Source organism: Temnothorax nylanderi, unplaced genomic scaffold (genome assembly GCF_030848795.1).
Source record: "Temnothorax nylanderi isolate EJ_2023f unplaced genomic scaffold, tnyl_v1.0 TNYL_tig0055_pilon, whole genome shotgun sequence".
NCBI classification, from domain to species: Eukaryota; Metazoa; Arthropoda; class Insecta; order Hymenoptera; family Formicidae; genus Temnothorax; species Temnothorax nylanderi.
This window is the reverse complement of record NW_027249117.1, coordinates 159786-184163: the sequence shown is the minus strand read 5'-3', so window position 1 is coordinate 184163 and position 24378 is coordinate 159786. Positions and strand designations below refer to the sequence as shown.

Below are 24378 nucleotides of genomic sequence, written 5' to 3'. Positions count from 1 at the left end.
CAATGAGCCATCCGAGAACTCGCGATTTTACGAATGGCACACTTTCTGCCAGACACGTATCTGCTGTTTGTCGTGAAGGAGACGCTCGTGAGGAGCTGTCGGCGCACAGTAGACCTACACGCGAGGTGTTGGATCGCAGATACCTGTCGGTCAATCTCGAGAGTGATCCACGAGACAGATGATTGAATGTCACTGAAGAAATAAATGAAGAGTGATGAATAAAAAAAACAAGAAAAAATAGGAAATAAAAATGTCTACATTCTTTTGCTGTTAATAGATTGTTATTCAATAAATAATGTGATGAGCCAAATTCGATTTATATTACATGACAAAACACGCAAATATCCACGTTGCGCGGTAAAATCCCGCGGACTGTATAGCCGAACCCACGTTAAGTTAATCGCACGTTAACAGAGGTCGAAACTTCAGGGGCTAACTTTCAGGTCCGTCGGTTCCCCGTCGACCGAAAGCTCGCGAGTTTCGCGAGAAGGATACATAATTCATACGAATGCGCAGCGTGGAAATTGGATTCAGTTAAAGAGTCGCATTGCGCCGTAATATCCCACGCCGCCCCCGCGCCGCGCCAATTGCGAGGGGCGCACAAAGCTGCCGCGCGATACTTCCCAAGTTGCCTTCGTCCGCCGGCCGTTGCTGCACGTCCTTTAATTTGCAATTTGCGATAGTACGAGGAGCCCGAGCACGGAGGTAGAGCTTCGCGCAACGACGTCGAAATCGCTGGCAGCTTACGGCAGGTGCCACCTCCCCGGGGAATTAGTTCTCACCGAGGACGGGGGTGGACTCGATTGCCCATTTCCCAAAAGTGATATCCAGTTTCCGTAAAGTTTCTCCCCCGACAGGGGTGGCCGAACTTGCCGCGTAAAGCAAGCGAGTTTCATAAAGTGCCGGGGTACCGGTCGGTCGCCGTACTTTTCACCCCTGCGCCGCCGCTCTCCCCGCTCTCGAGTCCGCCCTCCGTTCAAATAAGCTCGATGAAAACAGCATCGACTTCCAGCGCGCCGCTCTGAAAGAGCTCAAGGACTCGCCCGTACTTGTTTCCGAAGTATTAATGAGCCGCTCCGTCGTTCAAAATTCGAAGCAGCCCCCGCGGCGTTTCGTACTTTTCTAAAATCGCGGCCCTCGCGGCTGGAGAACTCCGTCGGTTTTAACCAATAACCACAGGTTGTTATGACGTTGGCTTGTATAAATTTACTTAATTGGATGTTGACGCGGAGTATGCAAATTGGTTGCGAGCACAAATATTGATTGTTTGTCCTAATGAAGCAGCGACGTAGCGGCGAAAGCTTTGAGAATAAAACTTGCGCGATATCGATAAATATACGCGAAAGTAGAGAAAAAAAATGTAAATCGGATTTTTGTAGAGAGACATTTTTGGGGTGACAAGTATAAGTATACTCTTGGAGGCAATGGAGTATGAGAAAACGTAAACGTAATATCATACACTTTTCAGGAAATTTAAATGTGGTTCGATATCAAAACTAGCGGAATTGATACCGCTTGGAAGTAGCGGGACGTATCTACTTTAAGATCGCACCAAGTAGACCGGGCTCTCCCAGAACAAAGTTTCAGAAACTTTCACGTAAACCAAAAGAATTCGATTAAATATTGATGCAAACATCGGGTAAAATATCGTAGCTAAGCGTTGCTCACTCATAACAATTTGGCAAAACAAATGTCGTCTCGGCGAAAGTATTTCAAAGAAGAACGCTTGGATATTACTTCCACCTTACATGACTCCGCCGCGCCGTGACGGTTAACTTCCTTCTTAAAGGCCAACTCAGAAGTTGGATAAATTAATTTTCACAACACCTCCACGGAAAGTTCGACTTTCCATGCCTGTAGAGAGGGTCGAGAGTGGCCAATTTCACGCCAGGGCTTACTTTCCTCCCTGGGGAAGAAAATTGATACTTTCCATCCGGTATAGCGGGCGGAAAGTAACAACCCTTGGTGCACAATATACTATTCCTTACATATGTATATGCGTGCGAAACGTAGCGACATTAGCGTATAATCACGAGCTTCTCCGCGCACTTTACGCATACGTTATTTCAGTCAACATCTACAAAATTTGGAATTGTACGATAGGATACTAAATAAAATACGAAATCGTGCCGTGTTGATTCTCAGAGAGATGGTATCTTTTCGAGCAGCTCTTAAACGACGAGTAAAACATAAATGTTTCCATGTCGATGTAAAATATCGCGGTAACGTGCTGCATTCAGAAGGGATAAGGGATATTCTATCGACTGGTTGGCGACAGAAACGAGTCGCGTGGAAAAAGGCTATTGCGAGGGCCCTTACTTCCTATCCTTTACTCCGCGTCTTTGCTAAACAAGTTCGTGAAAAGGTATTGACTTTCAAGAAGTTTTCCCCGGTGAAGCGCTGGTCGGTCGTTGCCCTTAACTTGTCGCTTCTTGGGAATATTAATAAACTTCTTTCACGATAGAAAGTGCAAAGCAGTGGAAAGTGCTTCGCAAAGCACTGGAACACTCTATACATTAAAATCGTATTAATAAAATAGTGTTCCATGAATAATGTAATTGTCAACGTTATCTACGACTATCACACAGCTGCGGGTTTACTGTATTCTCTTTCATCATTCTCATATCAAAGAGGTATAAGGAATAATACATTTGAGTGAAGCGTTCAAACAGAATGCCGATATTTTTCAATTAAAACAATTTACACAGCCTGCATAGTTCTGACTTTGTGAAAAAATCGACAGGGACTTACCCCGCGAATCGATTCGCAAGAATATATCGTGTTTCTTCACGGAGTCCCTTCACCTTTGCGCCAGTTAGAGTTCGCGGAAATGATATCGATCTCTAATAACGTTTCCGTAGAAACTCACCCGCTACTTAGCGGTCCCCCTGAAATATTCATTAACTACTGCAAAAGACGTAGAATTCGTAATTCTATCGGCGGCTTTAGTCGAACTATTATTAGTCGGTAATAGTCCGATAAAATAAGGATGATAAATTCGATTCTACGAAAACTAAATCGCATTTCAAGCACAATCGGCGGGACGCTCATGAATTTTCATGCGGGTAGCTCAAGTCGGTACGTCGATACATTGCATAATAATCGGCGTCACTGAAATTGCAATATAAGGTTCTCAACCGCAATACCGCAGTTTGTGATATAATAATAACATTGAGTATATCAATAATTCAATTGAATATAAATCTAAAGCTTACATCCGTTAATCCTCATATCAACCCGCAGTATATGTATATATTTCCGCATAATAACCGGTATTATCAATAAAATCTAATATTGAAAACGTTAATACACATTTACTTTACCACGAGGGAGCAAATTAAATTGTCAATGCAGCTTTTCAAATCCCGATCGATCGATGTGCGGCGCGGCGAGCTCGCGCCGGCTGGCTGCTACGCTATTTCGAGAACCAACCCTCCTTCATTAACATTTAACTCGTTCGGCCAGCCTCGGGTTCGGCTCGATCTCCAGAGGGATACGGCAACTACCTTAAATATCAACCCTGCACACGTCGGTTATAGCGCGTCTAGCCTCGCTTCGATGTCGCTCGGGGGATGAATTATCAAAATTTCCGCAATAAGTTCCGCAGCCGGATGACCTGGGCGACAGTGTATCGTGACACGCGTAAGAAACGACTCACGCACGACTCACGCTCACGCTTGTCGTCAAACTGTTTTATGTTTTATCTGCCGTCCATTTATGCGGCCATTACCTCGCCAGTGTTATATCCTGAATTATTGAGTTCAATTTTCCGAGGGTTGCTTCGGCCGATTGAATTTTTTATCGTGGCGCATTGAAAAACGGCTTTCGCCGGTTTTAATTGATTTATCTGCCTGTTTGTATAAAAAAAAAGGGCAATTTGCGTTTTCGCAACGAACAATGTCGGCGTCGCGCACTGCCTATTACAACAAATGCACGTCTATTATCATCCCGAGTATATATTTCGGTGGTGTTAGCAGGGCTTTCGTTAAAACGTTCGACGCGACGCATGTTCGGCGAGGGTACTTTGATCAGGGATGGAAACGGACGCGCGGGATGTTTATGGCGCAAAAGTAATAAGACAAACGGAGTTACGAGCACATTTGTAGTTTGTCGATACTTGGTCGCCCGCGCATGCGAGCATTCCACGGAGATTGAATTATATCGGTACACGTCGCCTGACAACGTTGACTATCGGGAAGGTAGCACCTCATTCTCCTCTTTTCAATGAAGCGACTTTATCGGCCAGATAAATATTATTAGCCAATAAGCACTCGCTCGCACTCGATACCTCGATACCTCATCGGTGTACAATGTAAAATGCTTCCGTTGCTCGATCTCGAGAAAATCCTAACCGAAAGAGCGTCTTATTTTAGTAAAAAAAACAGAAGAGTGTTCATTATTCTGATGTAAAAAAAAAATACTTTAGAGACAATGCCCGTAATTTCGAAAATGTCATGCTATTTTCGCAGTCTCATTGTTACGCGCCACAAAAGTGATTCTACAATTCGCCGCAAAATAAAAATACGATGTTACGTCTCATTATTCAGAAATTGGGGTCCGGACTATGTAAGCGCGAACCCGTTCATGTTACATTTTATCAGAGAGAAAAAGAGAGAGAGAGAGAGAGAGAGAGAGGGAGGGAAAGAGCGGAGTTACATAAATAAAATACCAGGAATGAAAAATAAAACGGAGGCGAGTGACCCACATGACTGTCGCGCATACGTGTAAACACGGCGCGGCGCGCCGGCATGGCACTCACGCGAAAGGGAACGACTTATTCACTGAAAGCCTCCGCCCAACGGCAGTTGGGATGTGTGCCACAACCCCGTTGGAGAAATCCTTGTTTTTTTATTCTTTACTTCTACCCCTCTCCGCGCCCTCCGCTCCCTCCATTCGCCAGCAGCGGTGCCTCGCGATTCGGCGCGTCGTCCCGTTCGCCGCGCTAAGAAAAGGGCGAGAAAATAGGTCCCGTATTCCTCCGGAGTGCCATTCAGCGCTGTAATTTATTCCAGTTTCATGAATCCCCTTTTGCGAACCCCTCCCCGTCGCGGCCCCGCGTCCCCCGTCGTCCTTTTCACTTCTGCCGTTCTTTATCAGGGGCTGCTCCGCGCCCGTTAATCCGAATTACCTCCCTTTCTCGGCTTTTCTCTCTGTGCGCCGTCTACACCAACCGCGCCCCCCCCCCTCCCCCGGCCCCCGTCGTCCTTCTCCCCCCCCCCCCGTCGCGAATGCTGCCCCGCGCGTGCTCTCTAATTTATCTTGTCAAGCTTTCATTTCGTCCATTACGGACTTCTTTCAGGCTGCGAGTACTTGTTGCGCAGGTACGATTGATATTACGAATTCCGCGTTACTCTCTTTAAAAGCATGCCACCGAGGAGAAGTAGGCGCGCGAGGAACCCTCAGCGCGAAATATCGTTTCTCGTCGCGTCGCGGGGAGTCAGCGACAGGAGTCAACGAGTGAAATCCGCGTCCGATCTCTTTCTTAGGCCACTTAGCGCGCGCGAGCGTGTAAATCTAAATCGATATTCCGGCACCAGCCGGTACAGCGGGCGCGCAATAACTCTCGGCTTCGCAATATCGAGCGTGCCGGCGCGCGACGCGGCGCGGCGCGGCACGCTCTACGCGCTACCACCCGGGGAGAATAATATTGAAATCACGGGGTTGCACGTCGTCGTCATCGCCGTCGGGGTCGTCGCCGTCGGTAGTCGGTAGTCGTCGCCGCCGCCGCCGCCGCCGCCGCCGCAAGTAGGCCAGCGGCTCGAAATAGAAACCGTCAACTGGGGCAGTCAATGCCCAACGTAAGACACCACTACTCGTCGCGGCACGTTCGCGACTTTTCCGCGCCGACGTACACACGTTCTCTCTTTTTTTTCTTTTTTTCCTTTTTCATGTTTATTTCCTCTTTCTCTTGCCATACGCTATCGGGATACCGTCACGTTGCCTCCACGTGCCAAACGCAGCGATCTAGGTCCTCCAAAGCGATTCTCCGCTGCACGAACGTCCGCCCGGTGACCGCGGGATTTATGCAGGACCGAGACTTATACGATTCTGTCGACCGCCATTCCACGCCCGGGCGATTTACGTGCCTCGCAAACCGCATTCAGCGTGATCGTCGTTATCGTAGAAGCCCTTTGCGAATCGATCGCGAGACGCGATCTAATCAATTTACGCCGCTGGAACGTCAGTGAGCGACGGTAATATTTCTCCGCGTTGTTCCCTTCTCCAGAAATTTTATCTCGGTGACTTCGCCGACGAATAATAATTATGAATCGAGCTCAGGATGATCGAATTGTTGCGTTATGATCGTCGCAGTTTTGTCGTTAATCATCGCACGAAAAAATAAAACGTGAATATGAGGCACAGTTCGCGGCACGCGATCGAAGATTTAATTAAATCCGCGTTGCTACCTTTCCGCGTTAAATACCACGCGCGTGTAAATATGGGGGAGGAACAGGAGGAGGGTGGGTGACTTTATTTCGCTGGATCTTCCGCGCATCCCGTTGTCCGGGTTAAATGTCTTGAAGCGAATGCATTAATACGAGCGATAACGCAGCGGGCTTTAATGCAGGCGTTTACATGGGCCGTTTTAGCCCCGCAGGCTCGCTCAAATATACGGTGCTTACCAGCAGTTCTAGCATCCGGCTTAACAGGACGTAATTTTCCGCAACGGCGACGTAATGAGGCGTGTATGAAACGACACTAACCCCGTACGCTCATCATATCGTTCGTATATTCTCTTTATGATGAGGTGACATCGCTAAACTCGTACCGCTAAAAATAAACGATAATGCCTCGGTCCCCTCGTAACCTAAATTGTGATTAGGGCTCGAAGGAAGTATTTAGAATCGCGCTTGCAACTGACGCGCCTACGACGACGTTGATGCCAGTAAAATTTTTATTTTCGTTGAAGAGTTACAAGTATATTGTTAAGTAATCTATCTGCATGGCTAGAGTCTTTGCAAAATCTTTAGACAAAACAGTATCACGCTTTATTTCTGTGTACTAATTTCTTTATGTATTTCGAAACATATAACACACCTTGCGTATACTCATCCCTTGAAGTGCCGATGATCACTAATACATTTAAATATGAATAATCCAAGGATATATTATACTTCACATCACATACATACGTCTAACATTTGCTTCTATACTTATATATATTTATAACTTCCAACGATTGTTGGACGCTCATTATATCTTAATTAATGTAATTTGTACTTAATTGTGATCTCTTTTGAAAATTAAAAGCACGAATTGCACTATCTGTCCTATCTTGTATCGCACCTCGAGTGCGCTCACTCGCAAAAGCTACCGAACAATTACTCCTGCACATTCTCTCGCACCCTTTCTGCTAAGTATCCTTCAGAAGCACTGCGAATCTCGATTCTCGCTATATGACGTAAATATAATGTCGCGAAAACTTTCAATTAACGATCCCGAAACATCTCCTCAAGTTGAACTTCGACACTTCGAATTTCTCATTGTCTCATTTTTCTGCATTTTCCATTTCTATACGCAACGCGCCAACTCCATTGACAAAGTGCACGAGTATCTTGGGCGATGTAATGCATTCACATCCGGCATGTATCGAAAGTAGATCGCAGAATCCATTCAATCTTATACGACGTCATCCATATACGCGATCACATCGAGACGTGTTTTTTAAAGCGCGCGGATGCGTGGAGACGTCGTGATCTCGCCTGTTGTTCTCATTTCACGCCTTGCCTCCCTCGCGCGAGGAGCAAGCGACCCCCGGACATAACGCGCGAGCGTAACGCCCGTGGGTCGTTTCACTCGTCAGACATGCTGCATCCCTTGTCTTCATCATTTATCATCTCATGATCCACGGGTCGGTGCGAGTGAGTAACGAGGTTTGATCGCGCGAGTAGAAGGAAGGCCCCTGAATAATGGAGCGTGACCCAACCCGCCCCCCGTTAAGCGGTATTAAAACTTCATTCTCGGTCACCTTGCAAAAATGATGAAATCTTTCGAAAAGGCTTCGCGGATCCCTCCGGAGATAAAAGTTAAATTTTACAACGTATAACGTGGACGTTTCTTCTCGGTCGCGCATTCCGCGACTGAGAGATACATTATTCGAGCAAATTGTTCGATAAGAGTTATTGAATTCGCTGTTGATGAACTGCTTTCGCGTTTTATCGAAGCTCGAATTGCGAATGATGCGCGCGAAATTTGAAATAAAATCAGACGAACGCTCGCACCGGCTTTATACGCGTTCATTACGATCCCTCGTTTATGTTGAGTGTTGGTGTTGGTGCAAGGGGCAGGAGACACCGATATACATATGGTACGAGTCGTATCCGACCCACAGTGGCGAAGGATACGAGGGTCGTGTCTCGAGGGTGAGCGAGAATTCGCCGTACGGCCAGGCTAGCCTCAATCTGACGAACATCCGCGAGAGCGATCAAGGATGGTACAAGTGCAAGGTCGTCTTCCTCAACAGGTCGCCCAACGGTCACAAGAACGGTACCTGGTTTCATCTAGATGTCCACGGTAAGTAATCTCACGTTGTTTCTATATCATCTAATTCTCACGTGTTTTTCTTGTCGCGGCCGATGCGAATGCAACTCGCGGCAGCCGCGAGTATCTTTACGATTTCGGGATTAAAATGAAGCGGGCAATCTCTCTTCCCGTTAGACGACACATTTGAGTTTGCATCTCGCTTGCGAGACGAACGGCGGGAAGTACAAATGGAAAGTTACTTTCGGGTTATACGGAACTTGATGAAAAAGGAACTTGATATTCACGTAAAGTTGTCGGCTAGTAATAAAAGTTATATCCGCTATATGCTAAACGCGCTCTTACCCGAAGCTTTTATGTCCAGCTTATATAACATGAAATTACGTTATTTCTGCTTCGAATAGCCTCGTTAATATCACTTTGAACTTAAGAAGATTTTACGACTTTGGCTAATGCAGTTTTATAACACTTGCTGGAAGTTAACCGCGTAAGTTAAGGCCGCGTTTGAATAATTCGCCGAATGTGCAAATTTTCACAATTTGTCGGAAATGAGTCGCACGTAATATACGAAAAATATATCTTTATACTATAACTTGACTATATATAGTATTATATTACTCTTAGCAATATTTTTCTAAGACTGCTAATATTTTTAACGAAATAATGCGAGTTACATACGTTTCTTTGTGTTTTATTTATTATTAATATATTGTCTCTCGAGCATTAAATTCTTCAAATTTACTCGTATACTCAGGTAAGAACGCGTGCGTATGTTAACGTTTGATAATGGAAAATGATCTTGTCGAGAGATATGCATCGAGATCGCAGGAAAGAAACACGTTCGCGCATTGCTGGGAGACACGTGAAATTCCGGAATATCCTCCTTCTGCGCTTGGTTAAACACATCGGCGAGTGTAGTATACGAAAATATTCCCTTTTCCGTCGCGCCTTTTCTGTTCCTCCTCATACCGGCCGCGCCTCGAGGTTACCCCGTCGACGTGACTTCCTGTCAGGGAAAGAAAAGCACGCGGATCATATAAAAGGCGCATCAGAAAGACGCCGCCGCCGCCGCCGCTGGTTCTCCGATGTGCGGCTCGATGCGAATTGTACATTCAGCATTCAGCAAACACCGCGCAACCACGCCCCGTCGTCGTGCTCCCGTTCCCCGACGTTCCCCGAAGTTCGCGCGCATCGTGGAAGAAGTTATGTTTCTTGCTTGCTCAGCGCGCAGTTCGAACTTACGTCTTCTTCCGAAGTTGTTCGCCGTGTTGCCCTTCATCGCTTCGATGAAATTTCCCGAGAAACGCGTCCCTCTGCTTACGGCAGAGTAAAATGGAAAGGAGGATCGCAAAAAGATCGTGTTACAAGACGGGAAATGGGACGGAGGGAGAGGAGGAAAAAAAAGAAAGAAGAAAAGCGATAAAAGAAAAGGGGGAGAAACTTATTGCCGCGTTTTGCTCGGCTATAAACGACGACCAAAGAGCCGGAGGGAAGAGAAACATTTAGATGGCTTAGGGGGATGTGTCGCGTTGTTCTCTTCCCCCCCCCCCCCTCGTCGCACCTCATCCACCCCCGGTTCCCAGTCAGTTCGCTCCGCTTTTATTCCCAATTTCTCCGTCGTTCTCCGTCAAGCTCTCGGTCACACTCAACAATAATAACAACAACAACAACAACGGGCGACGACGAGAGTGACGACGGCGACAAAGACGGAGACGGCGACGAAGACGGCGACGTTGACGACGATAGACCTCGCAAACGGGCAGTATCAAAGGGAAAAATACTCGGGGGCACCCGGAAAGCGCTCAAGATCCCTTTGTACTTTGCAGCCGACTCCATTCGGTCGCTTGCTCGCGTTAGAGTCATAAACCGTCGCATCCCGTCGCGTCACTTTACCTTTTTCTTCTCTTCCGCTTCTTCCATCTTCGCCGCTGTATCTTCCAAAGCATCGCTCTCGAAATTAAAATTCCTCGTCTTCGAATAACGACGAAGTCAAGCAGACGGCGCGCATAGCGGCAGACAATATCCCGGAAAAACGGAAAACACAGAGAGAGAGAGAGAGAGAGAGAGAGAGAGAGAGAGAGAGAGAGAGAGAGAGAGAGAGAGAGAGAGAGAGAGAGAGAGAGCCGCCCCGAATAGCAACAATTCGTAAGGAAGTCTACGCTACGTGAAGCTTTTGCAGAAATATTTACTCGAGCCCTTTTCCGATTCCGCTGGATTTCTTGCGCGCGCGTCTACGTCGATTAAAATTTTTCCAACGAAACGATTCTGTCTCGCGGAAGGAACGCGCGGTATATACGAAGGGAATACCGCTCGGAGGTTTTCTTAACCATCGCCGTGGAAAATTTGCATTATTTCAATCACTCGTTTTTCCCTCGTTTTCCCTTCTCGACCGCTCTTCTTTCCCTCGCTCGAAATTGTCGATCTTGCGCCGTACCACCCTAAGACGAGAGAGAAACTATTCTTCGCGTCACCGTTCGGTCGCGAGCGATGGGCAGCGGCGAACCATTGTAATTTCTCCGGCATGAAAAGAGGGCGGGAACGATAAAAACGCGACCGGAACTTCTCGAGGAACATTTTCTAAACGTCCACCGTCCTCTCCTCGGAGACTTGATTGTTCTTCTAACGTCATTTACCCGCGGCCATTTTCTGTCATGGAAGTGCCAAGCGTCGTCGCCTCACTTACAAAAAAGATAAACCGCTTACATTTTTTGCGAGGCATCTTCGCTCTCCTTCGCGAGAGCACCGTTACTGGGTCGTGAAAATAATCGGCGACGAAGGGGATGGATTTTGTTGAAGTCAAATATAGAGATCGGTCGGTTCGCGTCGCGCTCTCTAGAGTTAACATTGTGGTCGTAACATAGCGATAAGATATAGTTGTATATTGAATCGTATATCTAATCTTGAAACTCGCCTCTATTGTTCACAGCGCCACCCAGATTCAGCATAACGCCGGATGATATGATATACGTGAATCTGGGCGATGCGATAATACTCAACTGCCAGGCTGAGGGTACTCCGACGCCAGAGATCCTTTGGTACAAGGACGCGAATCCGGTCGAGCCCAACGGTCGGGACGTTGGGATATTCAACGACGGCACCGAGCTCAGGCTCTCGACGATCAAGAACGAGGACATCGGCGATTACACCTGCATCGCCAGGAACGGGGAGGGCCAGATCAGCCACACCGCGCGCGTCATCATCGCTGGTGAGCCGGCTTTGATAAGAACGTCATGGAACGTCCTAGTCGCGCGCGGAACCGCAATTTCGTCGCGAAGTTGAGCGATAAATTATCCCGTTTACCCGCGCGGGAGCAGCGAAAGACACGATTACGTTCGACAGCAACCGAGCCTGATCGAGTGTGAGAGATAAAACTTTTTTAATTTAAGTCTTACTGTCATTCAGAAATATATTTGCTAGCGAAGATGTGGAGATAGAGCGCCGGGGATGGATATCGCGCGCACGGGATTATAACAATTACCGTGCCTTTAAGTCGTTTTAAATTTATGACAACGATGTGAAGTGATAAATGAATTTGCGCGATTATATACATACGTGTGCACTTTGATAATAACCATCTTCTCTTCATAATTTTTAATTTCTTAAAAAATATTCCCGTCAGGAGTTCACGTACACTCGACGTATTCGCGTTTAAAAGATTTTTAATTCCTAAAAAGTCCCTCTCACAAAATTCCGGACGTGATTTTATCAACGCCAGTCACGAGCGGCGTCCATTCCGCGGCTTTCCCCGTGGCGAATAACAACTGCTTTTTTCCGTCGGCGCGGCCCCCCGGTAATATCTCGCGGGAAACATTTGTGCGCGCGCTGTTAGGTATTACTGTCTGACAGGAGCGTGTTACCGCGGTTCACTGCAGCGCGCGGTCGCTTAATCTACTTGGTACGGCGGCTGCGACGCAAAAAACCGTCATAGCACAACTTTCGTTTTAGCGTCTCGTGTTAAACGAGCGAACGATACCGCGGTGTCGCGCGGCGCGTGACGATTGGAATAATTAAACGACCGGACTCCGACCGCTGGCGTTTATTACTTGTCCCCCGGAGTTGACGGGGAAACGTGAAACGTCCGTTCCGCGATTGATCCCTAGAAATATCTTAATCAATCACCTGTCCGTCACGATCGCCGATTTTATCGCTACACAAATGCTTATCGGCTCGGAATCTCGGAAAGATAGGCCCACGTCTGTGGACTGTCAAGCCTATTAAATACTTGTTTTGTTCTGGCAATTAAATGCCTATTTTTCGTATAGCAATAAGTTAGATACGTAATTAAAATATAATTAAGCAATATTTCATAAAAGTTCCGCCTCTACCTGGCGAAGGAGGAGAGAGAGAGGGATGGGACTTGGGAGCGCCTCGATACATAACGCCAGTAAACTAATTAAAGAAGAAGATACTTTGTACCGAAGCTAATAAGAAGGCGAGTCTTTGTAGCTTTTTTTCGTCGAACATAAATATAAAGTCGATTGATTAGTTTGCCAACATCGAGACGCCACGGCGCACTTTTTTTCGGAAACTAATTTAATATGAATCGCGCGATATATATATATGTGTATATATATATATATATGTATATAGTAAGCCCGCTTTAATACACTTCCGAAAATTGCCTCGACATGCCAGCGCGATTAATTATCCGCGATCAGCACCCGAAGAGAATAATGCAAAATACGGCTGCCTGCCAGGCCGATAATTAATAAACAGCAAACTGCCGTAGTAATTATCGAACGCGCCGTTATCAGAAACAGATATCCCTCGGTAATCAGCGATCAGCTGAACACCGGTAATGCAATTCCAATAACCTGCATGCCAGAAAATATCTTAAAGCGGGCGCGGTTAGTTCCGACAGTTTTGTTGTTTATCGATCCGCGTGTAAGCCGCTCTCTTTCTCTTTTTCTCTTTCTCTCTCTCTCTCCCTCTTTGGTTTTGCCCGATGCGCAATCGGAAACGAATTCTCACGGGCAGGTGAACCTCAGTCGGCCCAGTCCATCGGCGTCTTCGCGATACATTCGATAAATTCGGCCGTACTCCACGCGAGGTTTCATACGGAATAACAAACGGCCCTCTCTCACGAGCGATTTCGCAAAAGTTCTCGCAGTCGTCCTCCCGCGGGAGATCCGTCGAGATCTGAAATATCATGGCCGGGCACCGCGCGAGTCCAGTGTCATCCTTGATTTTGAAGCATCGTCGAAACGCTCGTAAAGCTGACTGATGCAGTCTGCGCGACTCCGGACGCGGCGCGCTCGCGACTCGCATTAATCGCGACACCGCTTCGACGTCAAGCGTTTAAAAATAAATCGTCGCTTCCAACAAGCTAATCCGCACGAAACGGAACAATTAAAGGTTTACGCGCACGTCTTATTATCTCCGGTTTAATTAACTCGATCTCTCCGTCCTTTGCATTTTGCGAGTGCCTCTCACGCCACTTTCTTAATGTCCGTTATGAAGAGGGTTTCATGAAGAGGGCTTTCACCGCGTGACGTAATTTAATCGAAAAGAATACAGAAGAATCTCGACTACTAGGTCTTTATCCCGTAACGCCCGTTTAATAATCTCGCGAACGATAATGAGATTTATCCAAGGGAACGCGCCCGATGCCGCGTGGTTTGGATTTCCGTTTGTACAACGAAGGGTCCATAACATCACGAATCCATAATAATTGATGACTTCTCAGATGACGCGGATAATCGTGTGCACGGACAGGTGTTTGCCATTCCAGGTCATGGCTTCGCGATCAAAACCCGGGAAAAGATAAAAGATAAAAGAAGTCGCAATCTCGTCCGCGTGTGATCGCGCAACCGTTTCAGCGTCCGTTTCTCCCTCCGGGGAAACGGAAATGTTTTCCCGTGATCGAAGGCGAAGGCGGGAATGCCAGTGCATCCATAAAGCGCATAGGACACGGCATCTGTGGAGGGCGTATAGCGCAGCGTCTCTTCCCCCGTAAATTTTACGAGCCGATACATTTACTCATATCGATACGTTCAGCTCGCCGCGATAAAATTCGCGTTAGGCAAAGTGGTTACAGCGAGCTTCCGGGCGTCGCTCGTTTCGCCGGCCAATTAAGGCTATTCCCGCACCAGGGGTTCCCGTACCGGGAAAGGGAGAGAAGAGAAAGAGAGAGAAAGGGGGGGAGGGGGGTTAAAAGGCGATTTGTCTTGTTTTTCCGGAGCCAACAGCCACTTTTCGCCTCCAAACCGCTTTCTTGTTCCATTTCGCTTTCCCTCCATCCCTTTTTTCCAGCGCCGCGTCGCCCGGTTTTTGCCCCCGCAACCACTGCAAATTTGTAAGCCGCGCCAGCGGCAAGCCACCGCCGCTAGGACATCCGTCTTCATCATCGTATTGTCTTACCGCCTCGCGCGCCGCCTCTTGTTTTCGCGCCCGTTCACGGGCTCGGCCGCGAGATGGTTATTTAATGGATTGAGAAATGGCGCGAATGTCGCTGGCTCGAAACGACGACGGCAAGAGATCGTAAAATTCGCTCACGCGCGGGGAATAAAATTAGACGTACGCTGCCAGAAACCATCGCAGCTTACCGCCGCTAAAGGGTATGCGATATGAGAACAAACTGTACGTTAGAATTTCTCTTATACATTTTATCTCTCGTTGGTTTGGACACGTATTTGTTTTATTGTTAGAATTCGCTATTCGATGGAATAAGATTTAAAGCTGGAGAAACGTAAAAAATTTCTGCACGCAGACGAGAATATAAAAAATCGCAATTTATCTTTTCCATTCCGCAAGAAGATGAGGCATACGTGTATTTCGCATGATGCAAACATATAATGGCGCATTTCGCCAAGTTAAACGAAGTAGAGCATTTAAAGGGGACAAGAGTACGCCGGAAGGTAAACATTACAAAAATAAATCATTCTAAAATTTATTCTGCAACTCGACTGCTGCTCCATTTGCTGAACTACTCTTCGCGCTGGGTGCCCTTCGCGTTTCTCGTGGTACCACGTATTTGCAATGTGCAGAGCAGAGCGTGATGTAGCGCGACGCTGCACCATCATAGCTGTGTACTTGGCATAAGAGTCGCCACTCGCCCCCCCCCTCTCTCTCTCTCTCTCTCTCTCTCTCTCTCTCCCCCTCTCTCTCTCTCTCTCTCTCTCTCTCTCTCTCTCCCTCCCCTCTGAATTTCATTGCTCCGGTTTGTCAAGATTTTCGTCTAGTTGGCAAACGCTGGAATTTGTCACCGTGACACTTCTCGCATCGGGAATACAACGGAGCCGCACGTATAAACGCAACGTTGGTTGATGATACAGCAGCACGGCGTGACAGTAGTTTAATAAACACTTTGTGAAAATATTTTCGTAATCTCTCGCGATCAGGCTCGCGTTATTTTTGCCCCGTAAATATCGACCGTACATCGGTGGAAATTGCTGCTCCAAAGTTGGTAAAAACAACGTCGTTAACGATCGCGCGTAATGTGCACCGCGCGTGCAACTTTATGGCAACCGCACGCTGATTCTACGGGCAACTCGGAATTCCATTGCCCTCATTTGCCCCCGAACTTTGCGAACTTTCTCCATCTCCATCCCCTTCGTAAAGTATCCTTCTAAGCTCTTGCGCGCCCGCATGACGTAACATATATCATCGGTCGCGCGCGAATAATTAAAATGTATTCTGTTGATCGCGCGCGAGGAACGAAGCGCCGTTCCCGCGAAGCTGCGAACGATCGGACAATGGGAAGAGAGCTCTCGGGATACTTGAACAGCGTTAGCGGGTGGGGGAGGGGGACGAGGAGAACGCGTCCTCCACAATATATGTACATGTAAATATACATGATAATTTCGAGAGTAAATTAATATTTACATGACCAACCAGAAAACCCTAACAAGTTAAACCTTAAACTGTACTCCTTTATTTTTTATTTAATTTTATTTATTTATATTTTATTTATTTATGTATTTATTTATTTATATTTTTTTTAGTTCCCAAAGCCTCCTTCAAACGGCGCCTGTGGACGCGAAGCGGTACGTTAATATGAAAAAAAATTTGACACAACGGATACATCCGATTTGATTGGTATTGGCTATTAAGGTAAACCCTTCTCTGCGCGCGTGCCCCGGACATAGACGCAGCGAGCGTGGAGGATTGCGAGGAAATACATTTCTCTTCCTTTTTTTTTCCCTTCCCTCCCCGGGCAACAAGTTCTCATTCCGCGCTTCGTACGTTTATCAAGATCGTAGATTCAAATTTATTCCTGTCGCGCCGCTGCGGCATGCACCGCTGCCTGGCGCGCATTGTGGCGCGTCTCTTTGGAAGTGCAACTGGATGCAATATATTGAGACATCGGGCGCGGGAGCTTTAGAATATCGTTGCCCTCGTTTCTGCGGATTTTCGTCTGCGCGCGGAGCGCGATATTTCTTGCGGAATTCCTCCGGCCCTTCCTTGGCCGAGACACGTTTACTTCCGCTCGCCAGCCGTATTATATTATCCCGTTCGGAATTTCCGCCGGGCATTCGCGTCATTCCGCCAAAAAGCTACGCCGCAACCTCGAATTTGATTATATCGATACGCGAGGACGACAAACACCGCAACAATCTGCCAAATGTTTAATTGTTCAAACGTACGTCAATATATTTGCAGCATCGTATAGCACCAGACGTATTGGCGTGGCGTTCGTTTACGTGTATAAATTTACACGTTGTTTGCGCGACACCTATACCCTGTTTACCTTGCCAACTAGCAATCTCTCGAATTCGAGCGTGTGTATATGGATTTTGAGTGTCACACGTCCGAAATTAAAATGTAAAAGCAGAAATGCGATAGAGATTGCGAACGGACGACGGCGTTCATTATCCGAACCATATAATTCACAATCGTAGAGTTTGATGTATAAATATTGAATCGTAAACAAACTTTTCTCTCTCTCTCTCTCTCTTGTACGGCAACCTGCAGTGCGTATGCAAAATCTCGTGCGACGCAATAAAAATAAAGAGCTCCCTGCTCTGGATTTCGTATAGAGTTCGGATTTTATTATCGTTGAGCTCTTCCCTCAGCAGACCTATCAACGGCTTTCAATGAACCCCCGGTGTCGCTAATTCCTCGACAACTTCGCGTACGCTCGCTCGTTGCGATCTAAAGGCCTCTTTTTCCCCACCCGTTGTCTGGCAACGTGGAGATGAAGGCTCCCGTAATCCCGACGAATGACGATAGATCGGATTGCGGAAAATGCCGCGGAATCGCGACGAGGATGGAACTCGGTCTTTTGTGGCGGCGAGAAATCGATTTTCCGCTATAATACGGCGAGATATTCGCTTCTGAGGCGAAGCCGCAAGTTTTGAAATTCTTCGGGCGTGAATACACGGAGAGAGACGGGCTGTGGGCATGGACGACGTTGGATATCGATGAAGATATAATGCACCCTGTTGAACGTCTCTTCCTCGTAGACTCGGAGGCGTAAAAATCGCGGAGGCGAAAGGCAAATTCGTGGCTACACGCGTTCAACCGATGCTTGGTACCCTCTTCGCCCATTCTTATTCGTCACGGCTTTTTTTTTTTTTTATTGAGAGACATTATCGAAAATCGATGGAGACGCTACAGCGCTCTCCGATTTCTCTCGTTGCCTGACGGCGAGTCAGATGCACCGCATGCTGTTGTCTCATCCGGGATATCTTTGACAGCGAGACAACCGATATCAGCGGTCAATCGCCACCGCAGATTCTAGATGCGACGGATACCGCTGCGGGAATACACGCGGTCGCTTTTCGGTTTCGGTGACCGTAATCGATATCTCTCGCCTCTCTTTGGCCTATCTTCTTCGCTCCGTAGTCGAGGCTACGCAATAAGAATCGTACGTTTGATTGATTTCACAGGTGGAGCCGTTATTATGGTGCCGCCGACGAATCAAACGAAGCTGGAAGGCGAGAAGGTGCAATTCTCCTGCGAGGCAAAGGCGCTTCCGGGTAACGTGACGGTGCGCTGGTTTCGCGAAGGCGCCCCGGTCACGGAGGTCTCGGCCCTGGATACCAGAGTGTCCATCAAGATGGACGGTAGCCTGGTTATCAATCCCGTCAGCGCCGATGACTCCGGTCAATACCTGTGCGAGGTCACTAATGGCATCGGCGATCCTCAGACTGCTAGCGCCTATCTGAACGTCGAGTGTAAGACCTGTTTAAATTAGAAAATCGAATTAGTAATAATTCTAATTTGATAGTTTCGCATTAGAAAATCAAACGGAATTAAAATTCGAAAAATGTCTCAAATAGACCTAAACGTCCGAAACACTAAGGACCGAGCTTAACGGTGTGCTTAAAACGCGAAGCTGAGCTAAGCTCCAAATGCAAAGCTTAATGCGATTAACGTCCGAAGGATTAATGCCATCCTGCATTTCGCGCATTTCAGATCCGGCGAAGGTCACGTTCACCCCCACTGTCCAGTACCTGCCGTTCCGTCTGGCCGGTGTGGTCCAGTGTTACATAAAAGCCAACCCGCCCCTGCAATACGTGACCTGGACCAAGGATAAACGCCTACTCGAGCCTTATCAGACGAAGGACATCGTTATCATGAACAACGGCTCCCTGCTCTTTACACGGGTCAATGAGAATCACCAAGGCAGATATACCTGCACGCCTTATAACGCCCAGGGCACGCAGGGCAGCTCGGGTCCGATGGAGGTCCTCGTGCGGAACCCACCTGTCTTCACCCTCGAGCCGGAACCAGTGTACACGAAGAAGGTCGGCGAGACGGTCGAGATGCACTGCGACGCTCAAGAAGCCGACGGAACGCAGAGGCCAACGATACAATGGCATCGGGTACTGTTTCAAACAGAAAAGATACTCGTTTAGTTTTCTAAGCAAAATTCTCGTTATTTAACTTTTTATCACTTTTAAATACACTTCTTCTAAACTACTGTTTGCAATAATTTTGATGGTAAAATGGGCATTTTTATTATTTTACCATCAGAATTACTCTTCCCTACCATTTATAATTTTATAACAATTGCAATTGTTTTTCTTCTAAAGCTATCTTTTAATAACAAAAGTTAAAAGACTATCTGATTAAAAAAAAACATCTTTTGGACATTTGTGTTGTCTAAATAATTGATTTATATTTAACGTTAGAAGTATCAAAGCAGTCCAAATAATTGATTTGTAATTTTTTATCAATTTAAAACGGTGTACTTTCTGCGATTTTCTATGAATTTTGTTGCAATAAGTATGTAAATGATTAAATTGATCAATTTATACTTTCTCCCTTGATCTCTTTATATAGAGGATACTTAAATAGAAATAGATACACATTAATCGTCGATAGTTCTAGCGTTAAGAAATATTTTTGAGGAGCTGTCTCGTCGCACAATTTTGTAAAACGTTTTTGAAATTATCTCAGAGGGATGGCGGACCCATCCAACGCAGTCGCGCGAAGACCGTCGGGGGCAATTTAACCATAGAGAGCCTTCGACGGGCGGATTTCGGATTTTATCAGTGCGTCGCCTTCAACGAAGTCGCCACCATCTCATCCTCGACGCAATTGATCGTCGAGGGTACGCAACCCCATGCACCTTACAACGTGTCGGGCACTGCCACACAATTCGCGGTAACGCTAATTTGGTTACCAGGCTATTCCGGTGGTCCCGATTACAAACAAGATTATACTATCTGGTGGGTATATGGGATAAGCTGATAGGTATTACCATTTAAGGTTCGTTCTATCGACGCGAACAATAATTGCTTCGCCTCGAATAAGGGGAAACGGCAGTTCTCCATATTAAAAGCAATTTAACTTGTATGGCACACGTTATAGGTGATATCGTTATCATCGATATCACTTATGAGCGGACCAATACAATTTTTTGTGCGTCTAACTCTAGAAATTCTCAATAATCTTTAACGTTTCGTTTGTCTTTCGTTGCCACCGTCGTTCAGGTATAGGGAATCGGGAACTTCGGAATGGAAGACAATCCCCGTGACTCCATCGGGCAGCACAACGGTGACGATCAACAATCTCACGCCTAGCACGCTCTACGAATTTCAAGTGATCGGAAAGAACGCCCTGGGCGAGGGAATGCTGAGCAAAGTCATCACAGTCAGGACGCTCGGTAATGAAAACTACGTATTGCGTTCAAATTACTTTGACTACTGAAGTTTTTCATTTTAATAAGTAAAAAACGAGCAAAGAGTGTACGTAAAGTCCAAACTCGATGATCTAAAAATAAATATTATGCATTGTTAGTAATTGAGCCACTCTCTAATCATGTATCTATCTATTAAAAATACTAACTATGGATATTTATCAGCATTAACGCTAATCTAACCAGTAATAACTAACAAATCGCTATACTTTATTCGCCGACTAACAAACTAATCTTTGCTATCTGTACAAATTTCTTTCTCACTATTCGCATCTATCGCTGCGTTCTCCAAGGCGTTGCCCTGACCCAGTCGGCGACTCCTTCCGCGCCTGATCAACCCTCCTCTTCGGATCAAAGTGGTAAGATTTGAACGAAATTACTATTGCGGTTAAACTCATATCGCGGTTAAAATGGGAGAAATATTGAAAAATTGAAATGAAATCAGCGTGACAAAATATTTAGTAAAAAAGCGACGCGTTTTATGCAAGCCATCTATAAAATGTTTATATACTGTCGTAAATTTAAAACGCGCGAAATGCATCGGGGGCAACATATACAGTGCAGTTCCTTCAAGATGTTAAAATCGACGATTTTTACTGCTAGTTTAAAACCGCAAGCTAGCGAAAACGCAATCGGTTGCCGGAATATCTCGGAATATCCGTGAATTGTGCGATTCACTTCGCAAGCTGAGAATGGCATCTCGATGACTGTCGAAAGGAAATTCATGCGTGAGGGGGTGTCGTTTCTCGTCTCGCTCCGCTCTGATCCTCTCATCGGAGTATCGATCGGCGAATCGAAAAGTCGCGCGCGATTTCTTCGTCGGCTAGAACCGTAAGGCGGGGGAAAAAAAAAGGAAAGAAGAAAGGAGAGACAAAAAGAATGAGAAAAAAGTGACAAGATAAGGAAAAGGGGAGGCAGGAGGGCCAGGGGAACAGCGAATGCGGATGCGGAATGAGGCGAGGAGCGGAGGAAAACCGAGAAAAAGGGACGGATAGAAGGAACGGAGACTTCCGTGGCGACTTATCGTATCGGAAAACCCATCGAGCCGTTCATTCTGCTTCCGCTTTTATTTCCTTCCCTCGAATCCACCGGTTCATTGCCTTCCATTTGTACACACCGTACCTCGAGCATCCCCGATACCGGCGTCTAGGGATTTCTATCTGGTTACCTTTCAAGCGTTTCTTTCGCCTATCTGACTCCTTTCCCGTTGTATCTTTTTCCTCGTTGTAGCGCTTTTTCGCTTCTTACGCTTATATCCCCACGCACAAGCCCGCATCATCATCGGGGCTTCGCTCGTTAGCCCGCGCCGCCGACAAAGGGCCCGGCTTCAACAACGCTGGTTAACCACGTTTAACTAAATTTTCTTTTTCTATACTGCTCTCCACACAAAAGCGTACCAAAACTCATCGTGTTTCACGTACATTCATCGAGTTTCACAGGAATCCTCCAACTTTCGAGAGAGTCGATCTTTTCCAACAAACAATTTGTATTACACTTTCCTACAATTTATGCCCAAGTTTTACGTTACGATTCTGTAATTCGAAGCCAAGAAGATAAAGAATAAAATTTTGTTATCCACCGGTGTGTAAGGGAGTATCTCAGTTCGTTGGCCGATTTGACATACTTATGAAAGAAAAGTTAAATTTTTAATTTCCGAAATCTAATTAAACAGTACCTCACGCGCGGGACATAGATATGAAATTTCGAATAATCCTCCGTATTGTGTTCTATATTACAGTTGAAAAAGATATATTTAGGCTGTAGTCGGAGTTAATTGACATTGATGAAATCAACCCTAATTCGATTAGCAGAGAAGTTCACAATGAGTTCGCTTAGATTTCATTCATAAGAATCTGAAAATAAACCACAGTAGCTTATTTTGCAGCCTTATAATATAAGCTTCTCAAAATATATAACGACTTATTTATTTCTAAGCAATTTAATTTCGTTTCTTTTCTATTTCTGCTTGATTTTTTAAGTTTTTCTGTTTCTTTCTTTTCATTTCAGACATCCTTGATTACAATAGTCTCGTATTACCGACTGATTCCACAGGAAACCCCGCGTTTCCGCCAATCATACGACCGAAAGGTATACATATATTTCTCTTTTTTTTAATTTATATTTTATACGTAATAGAATCCATAAAAATGATCCTTAATATTGTGCATTTGATAGTGATATTATCAAACGGCTATTATATTATCCCATTGAAATGTTCGAAAGTGTTCGTCACCGCTTTCACCCCGCCCACAACCGACGCGTTGTTTACGGTTGATGTGTGCACCGACGACACATATTGCCAATCTCCATCTCTTTCTCTCTCTCGTCGCAGATTCTTTTGGAAGGAATCTTTCGCGTCGCGAAGAGGTCGAGAGCGTAAAAATCCATTTTTTCCTGAAAACCTCTTTCCGTCTCGCGCGGAGGGGAGCGGGATTAACCGCCATTACACGCTATGATGGACATGAAAATAAGTGTCAAGCGGTCCGACAGGGCAATAAGAATGAAACGCGTGTTCGCTCCCACGCTCGCATACAGTTCGGCATACCGCGGAGGAAGATACAGAGGAAAATAAAAACGAAATCCTCTTAGCCGCGGCGTACCGGCGAGAGAGAGAGAGAGAGAGAGCTAGACGGAAGGCATTTCCAGGAGGGAGAGCAGGAAATAACATCATACATTTTGCACGTAGCAGACGGTTCCAAACAATCTACTCCGCTTTGGAGCTGAATAAACCCAAGAAAGTTTTAGTTGCCTCTCCCGCGAGTCGGAGTTTCAATCATATTTGGATCGTTGGGCGGAATAGTGACGTGAATAAAAAAAAGAGAGAGAGGGAATAGCAATACAATTCCAGGGTCCAGCAGTTTTTATACGTAATTACATTTTGAAGTGAAAACTTTATATTATAATTTTGTATTTTCGCGCAGCAGCTTTATTCATTCATTTAATAATGCCGCACTGTGTGTATTTTTTAACAAAATTTATATATATATATATATAATCTCCGAGTATGTACATTTCTCCGCAGGCATAACAGCCATTATTTGCGCAAAACTAATAAAATATAAAATCCTCGCATCTCTCGCTCGATGGAGGCGGGAGAAAGCACTCGTAATGGAATTCAGAAGGGGGAGAAGAGAAAAGAAATAACTTCATACGTTTTATCTACAAAGCAAATATTCGAAACAATACAAGTCGCTAATTTTGTATTTTCATGGCCAAATCAAGTTGCCTATTTGCCGGTTATTTCCAATTTTTTCACGTCAATTTCGTTCGCGTGGCTATGTAGTGAAAAACCATGAAAAGGTTCTTTGCTGCCTAAACGCTATATACAGGGTGTCCCATTTTAACTTGGACAGCAAAATATCTCAAAAACTAAGCTCCACATACAAAAATGTTTCAGACAAAAGTTGTATGGTTTCAAGGGGGACATAAGATGGTACCATTGGTTTGACCTTGGATGGTCGTTTAAAGCTCATATAAACGACACCTTTAATTTCTTAAATGGAAACCCCTATTTTTCAATGCATATTCTTGTAGCTAATCTCGAGAGCTTTTCAAAACACTATAATAAAGTATTTTTTCGTTAAGAACTTTTGGAATTATGAGGCTTGAAAGTTCTAGTATTTTGACATAAATTACAAAATATCTTGTAAAACATTAAGTTTTCGGTAATGTTACCTTAATACTTTTATGCACAGAATAATGAGACGAATCAATTGGTATGAAAAAAGACATAGTTGCTTTTAAGAAAAAGTATGCAGATGCGTGTTGCAAATTACATATTTTTTCTTAAAGGAACTGTGCCTTTTTTC

At 45.7% G+C, this 24378-nt stretch overlaps 1 protein-coding gene and 1 long non-coding RNA gene across 11 annotated transcripts in view; one reads left to right on the top strand and one right to left on the bottom strand.

Moving 5' to 3' along the window:
- The window catches only part of LOC139772932 (protein turtle), a 270010-nt gene that overhangs the window by 226942 nt on the left and 18690 nt on the right, over positions 1–24378 (top strand). For 6 of the 10 annotated variants that reach the window (XM_071706991.1, XM_071706996.1, XM_071706989.1 and 3 more), the window contains 8 exons: positions 8289–8514; positions 11408–11686; positions 16425–16466; positions 18312–18599; positions 18841–19250; positions 19828–20099; positions 20364–20536; positions 22577–22657. In XM_071706991.1, coding sequence (XP_071563092.1) covers positions 8289–8514; positions 11408–11686; positions 16425–16466; positions 18312–18599; positions 18841–19250; positions 19828–20099; positions 20364–20536; positions 22577–22657 — 1771 coding nt within the window. Of the gene's footprint in view, positions 1–8282; positions 8515–11407; positions 11687–16424; positions 16467–18311; positions 18600–18840; positions 19251–19827; positions 20100–20363; positions 20537–20862; positions 20929–22576; positions 22658–24378 lie in introns of all 10 variants that reach the window. The other 4 variants (XM_071706995.1, XM_071706997.1, XM_071706998.1 and 1 more) reach the window with 4 other exon arrangements.
- LOC139772942 (uncharacterized) overlaps positions 16332–24378 on the bottom strand; it is a 77381-nt gene continuing 69334 nt past the window's right edge. Inside the window, exons 2-3 of the long non-coding RNA XR_011718229.1 lie at positions 19061–19253; positions 16332–18606 (exon numbers count right to left, since the gene is read on the bottom strand). This is a non-coding gene — a long non-coding RNA (uncharacterized lncRNA). The remainder of the gene's footprint in view (positions 18607–19060; positions 19254–24378) is intronic.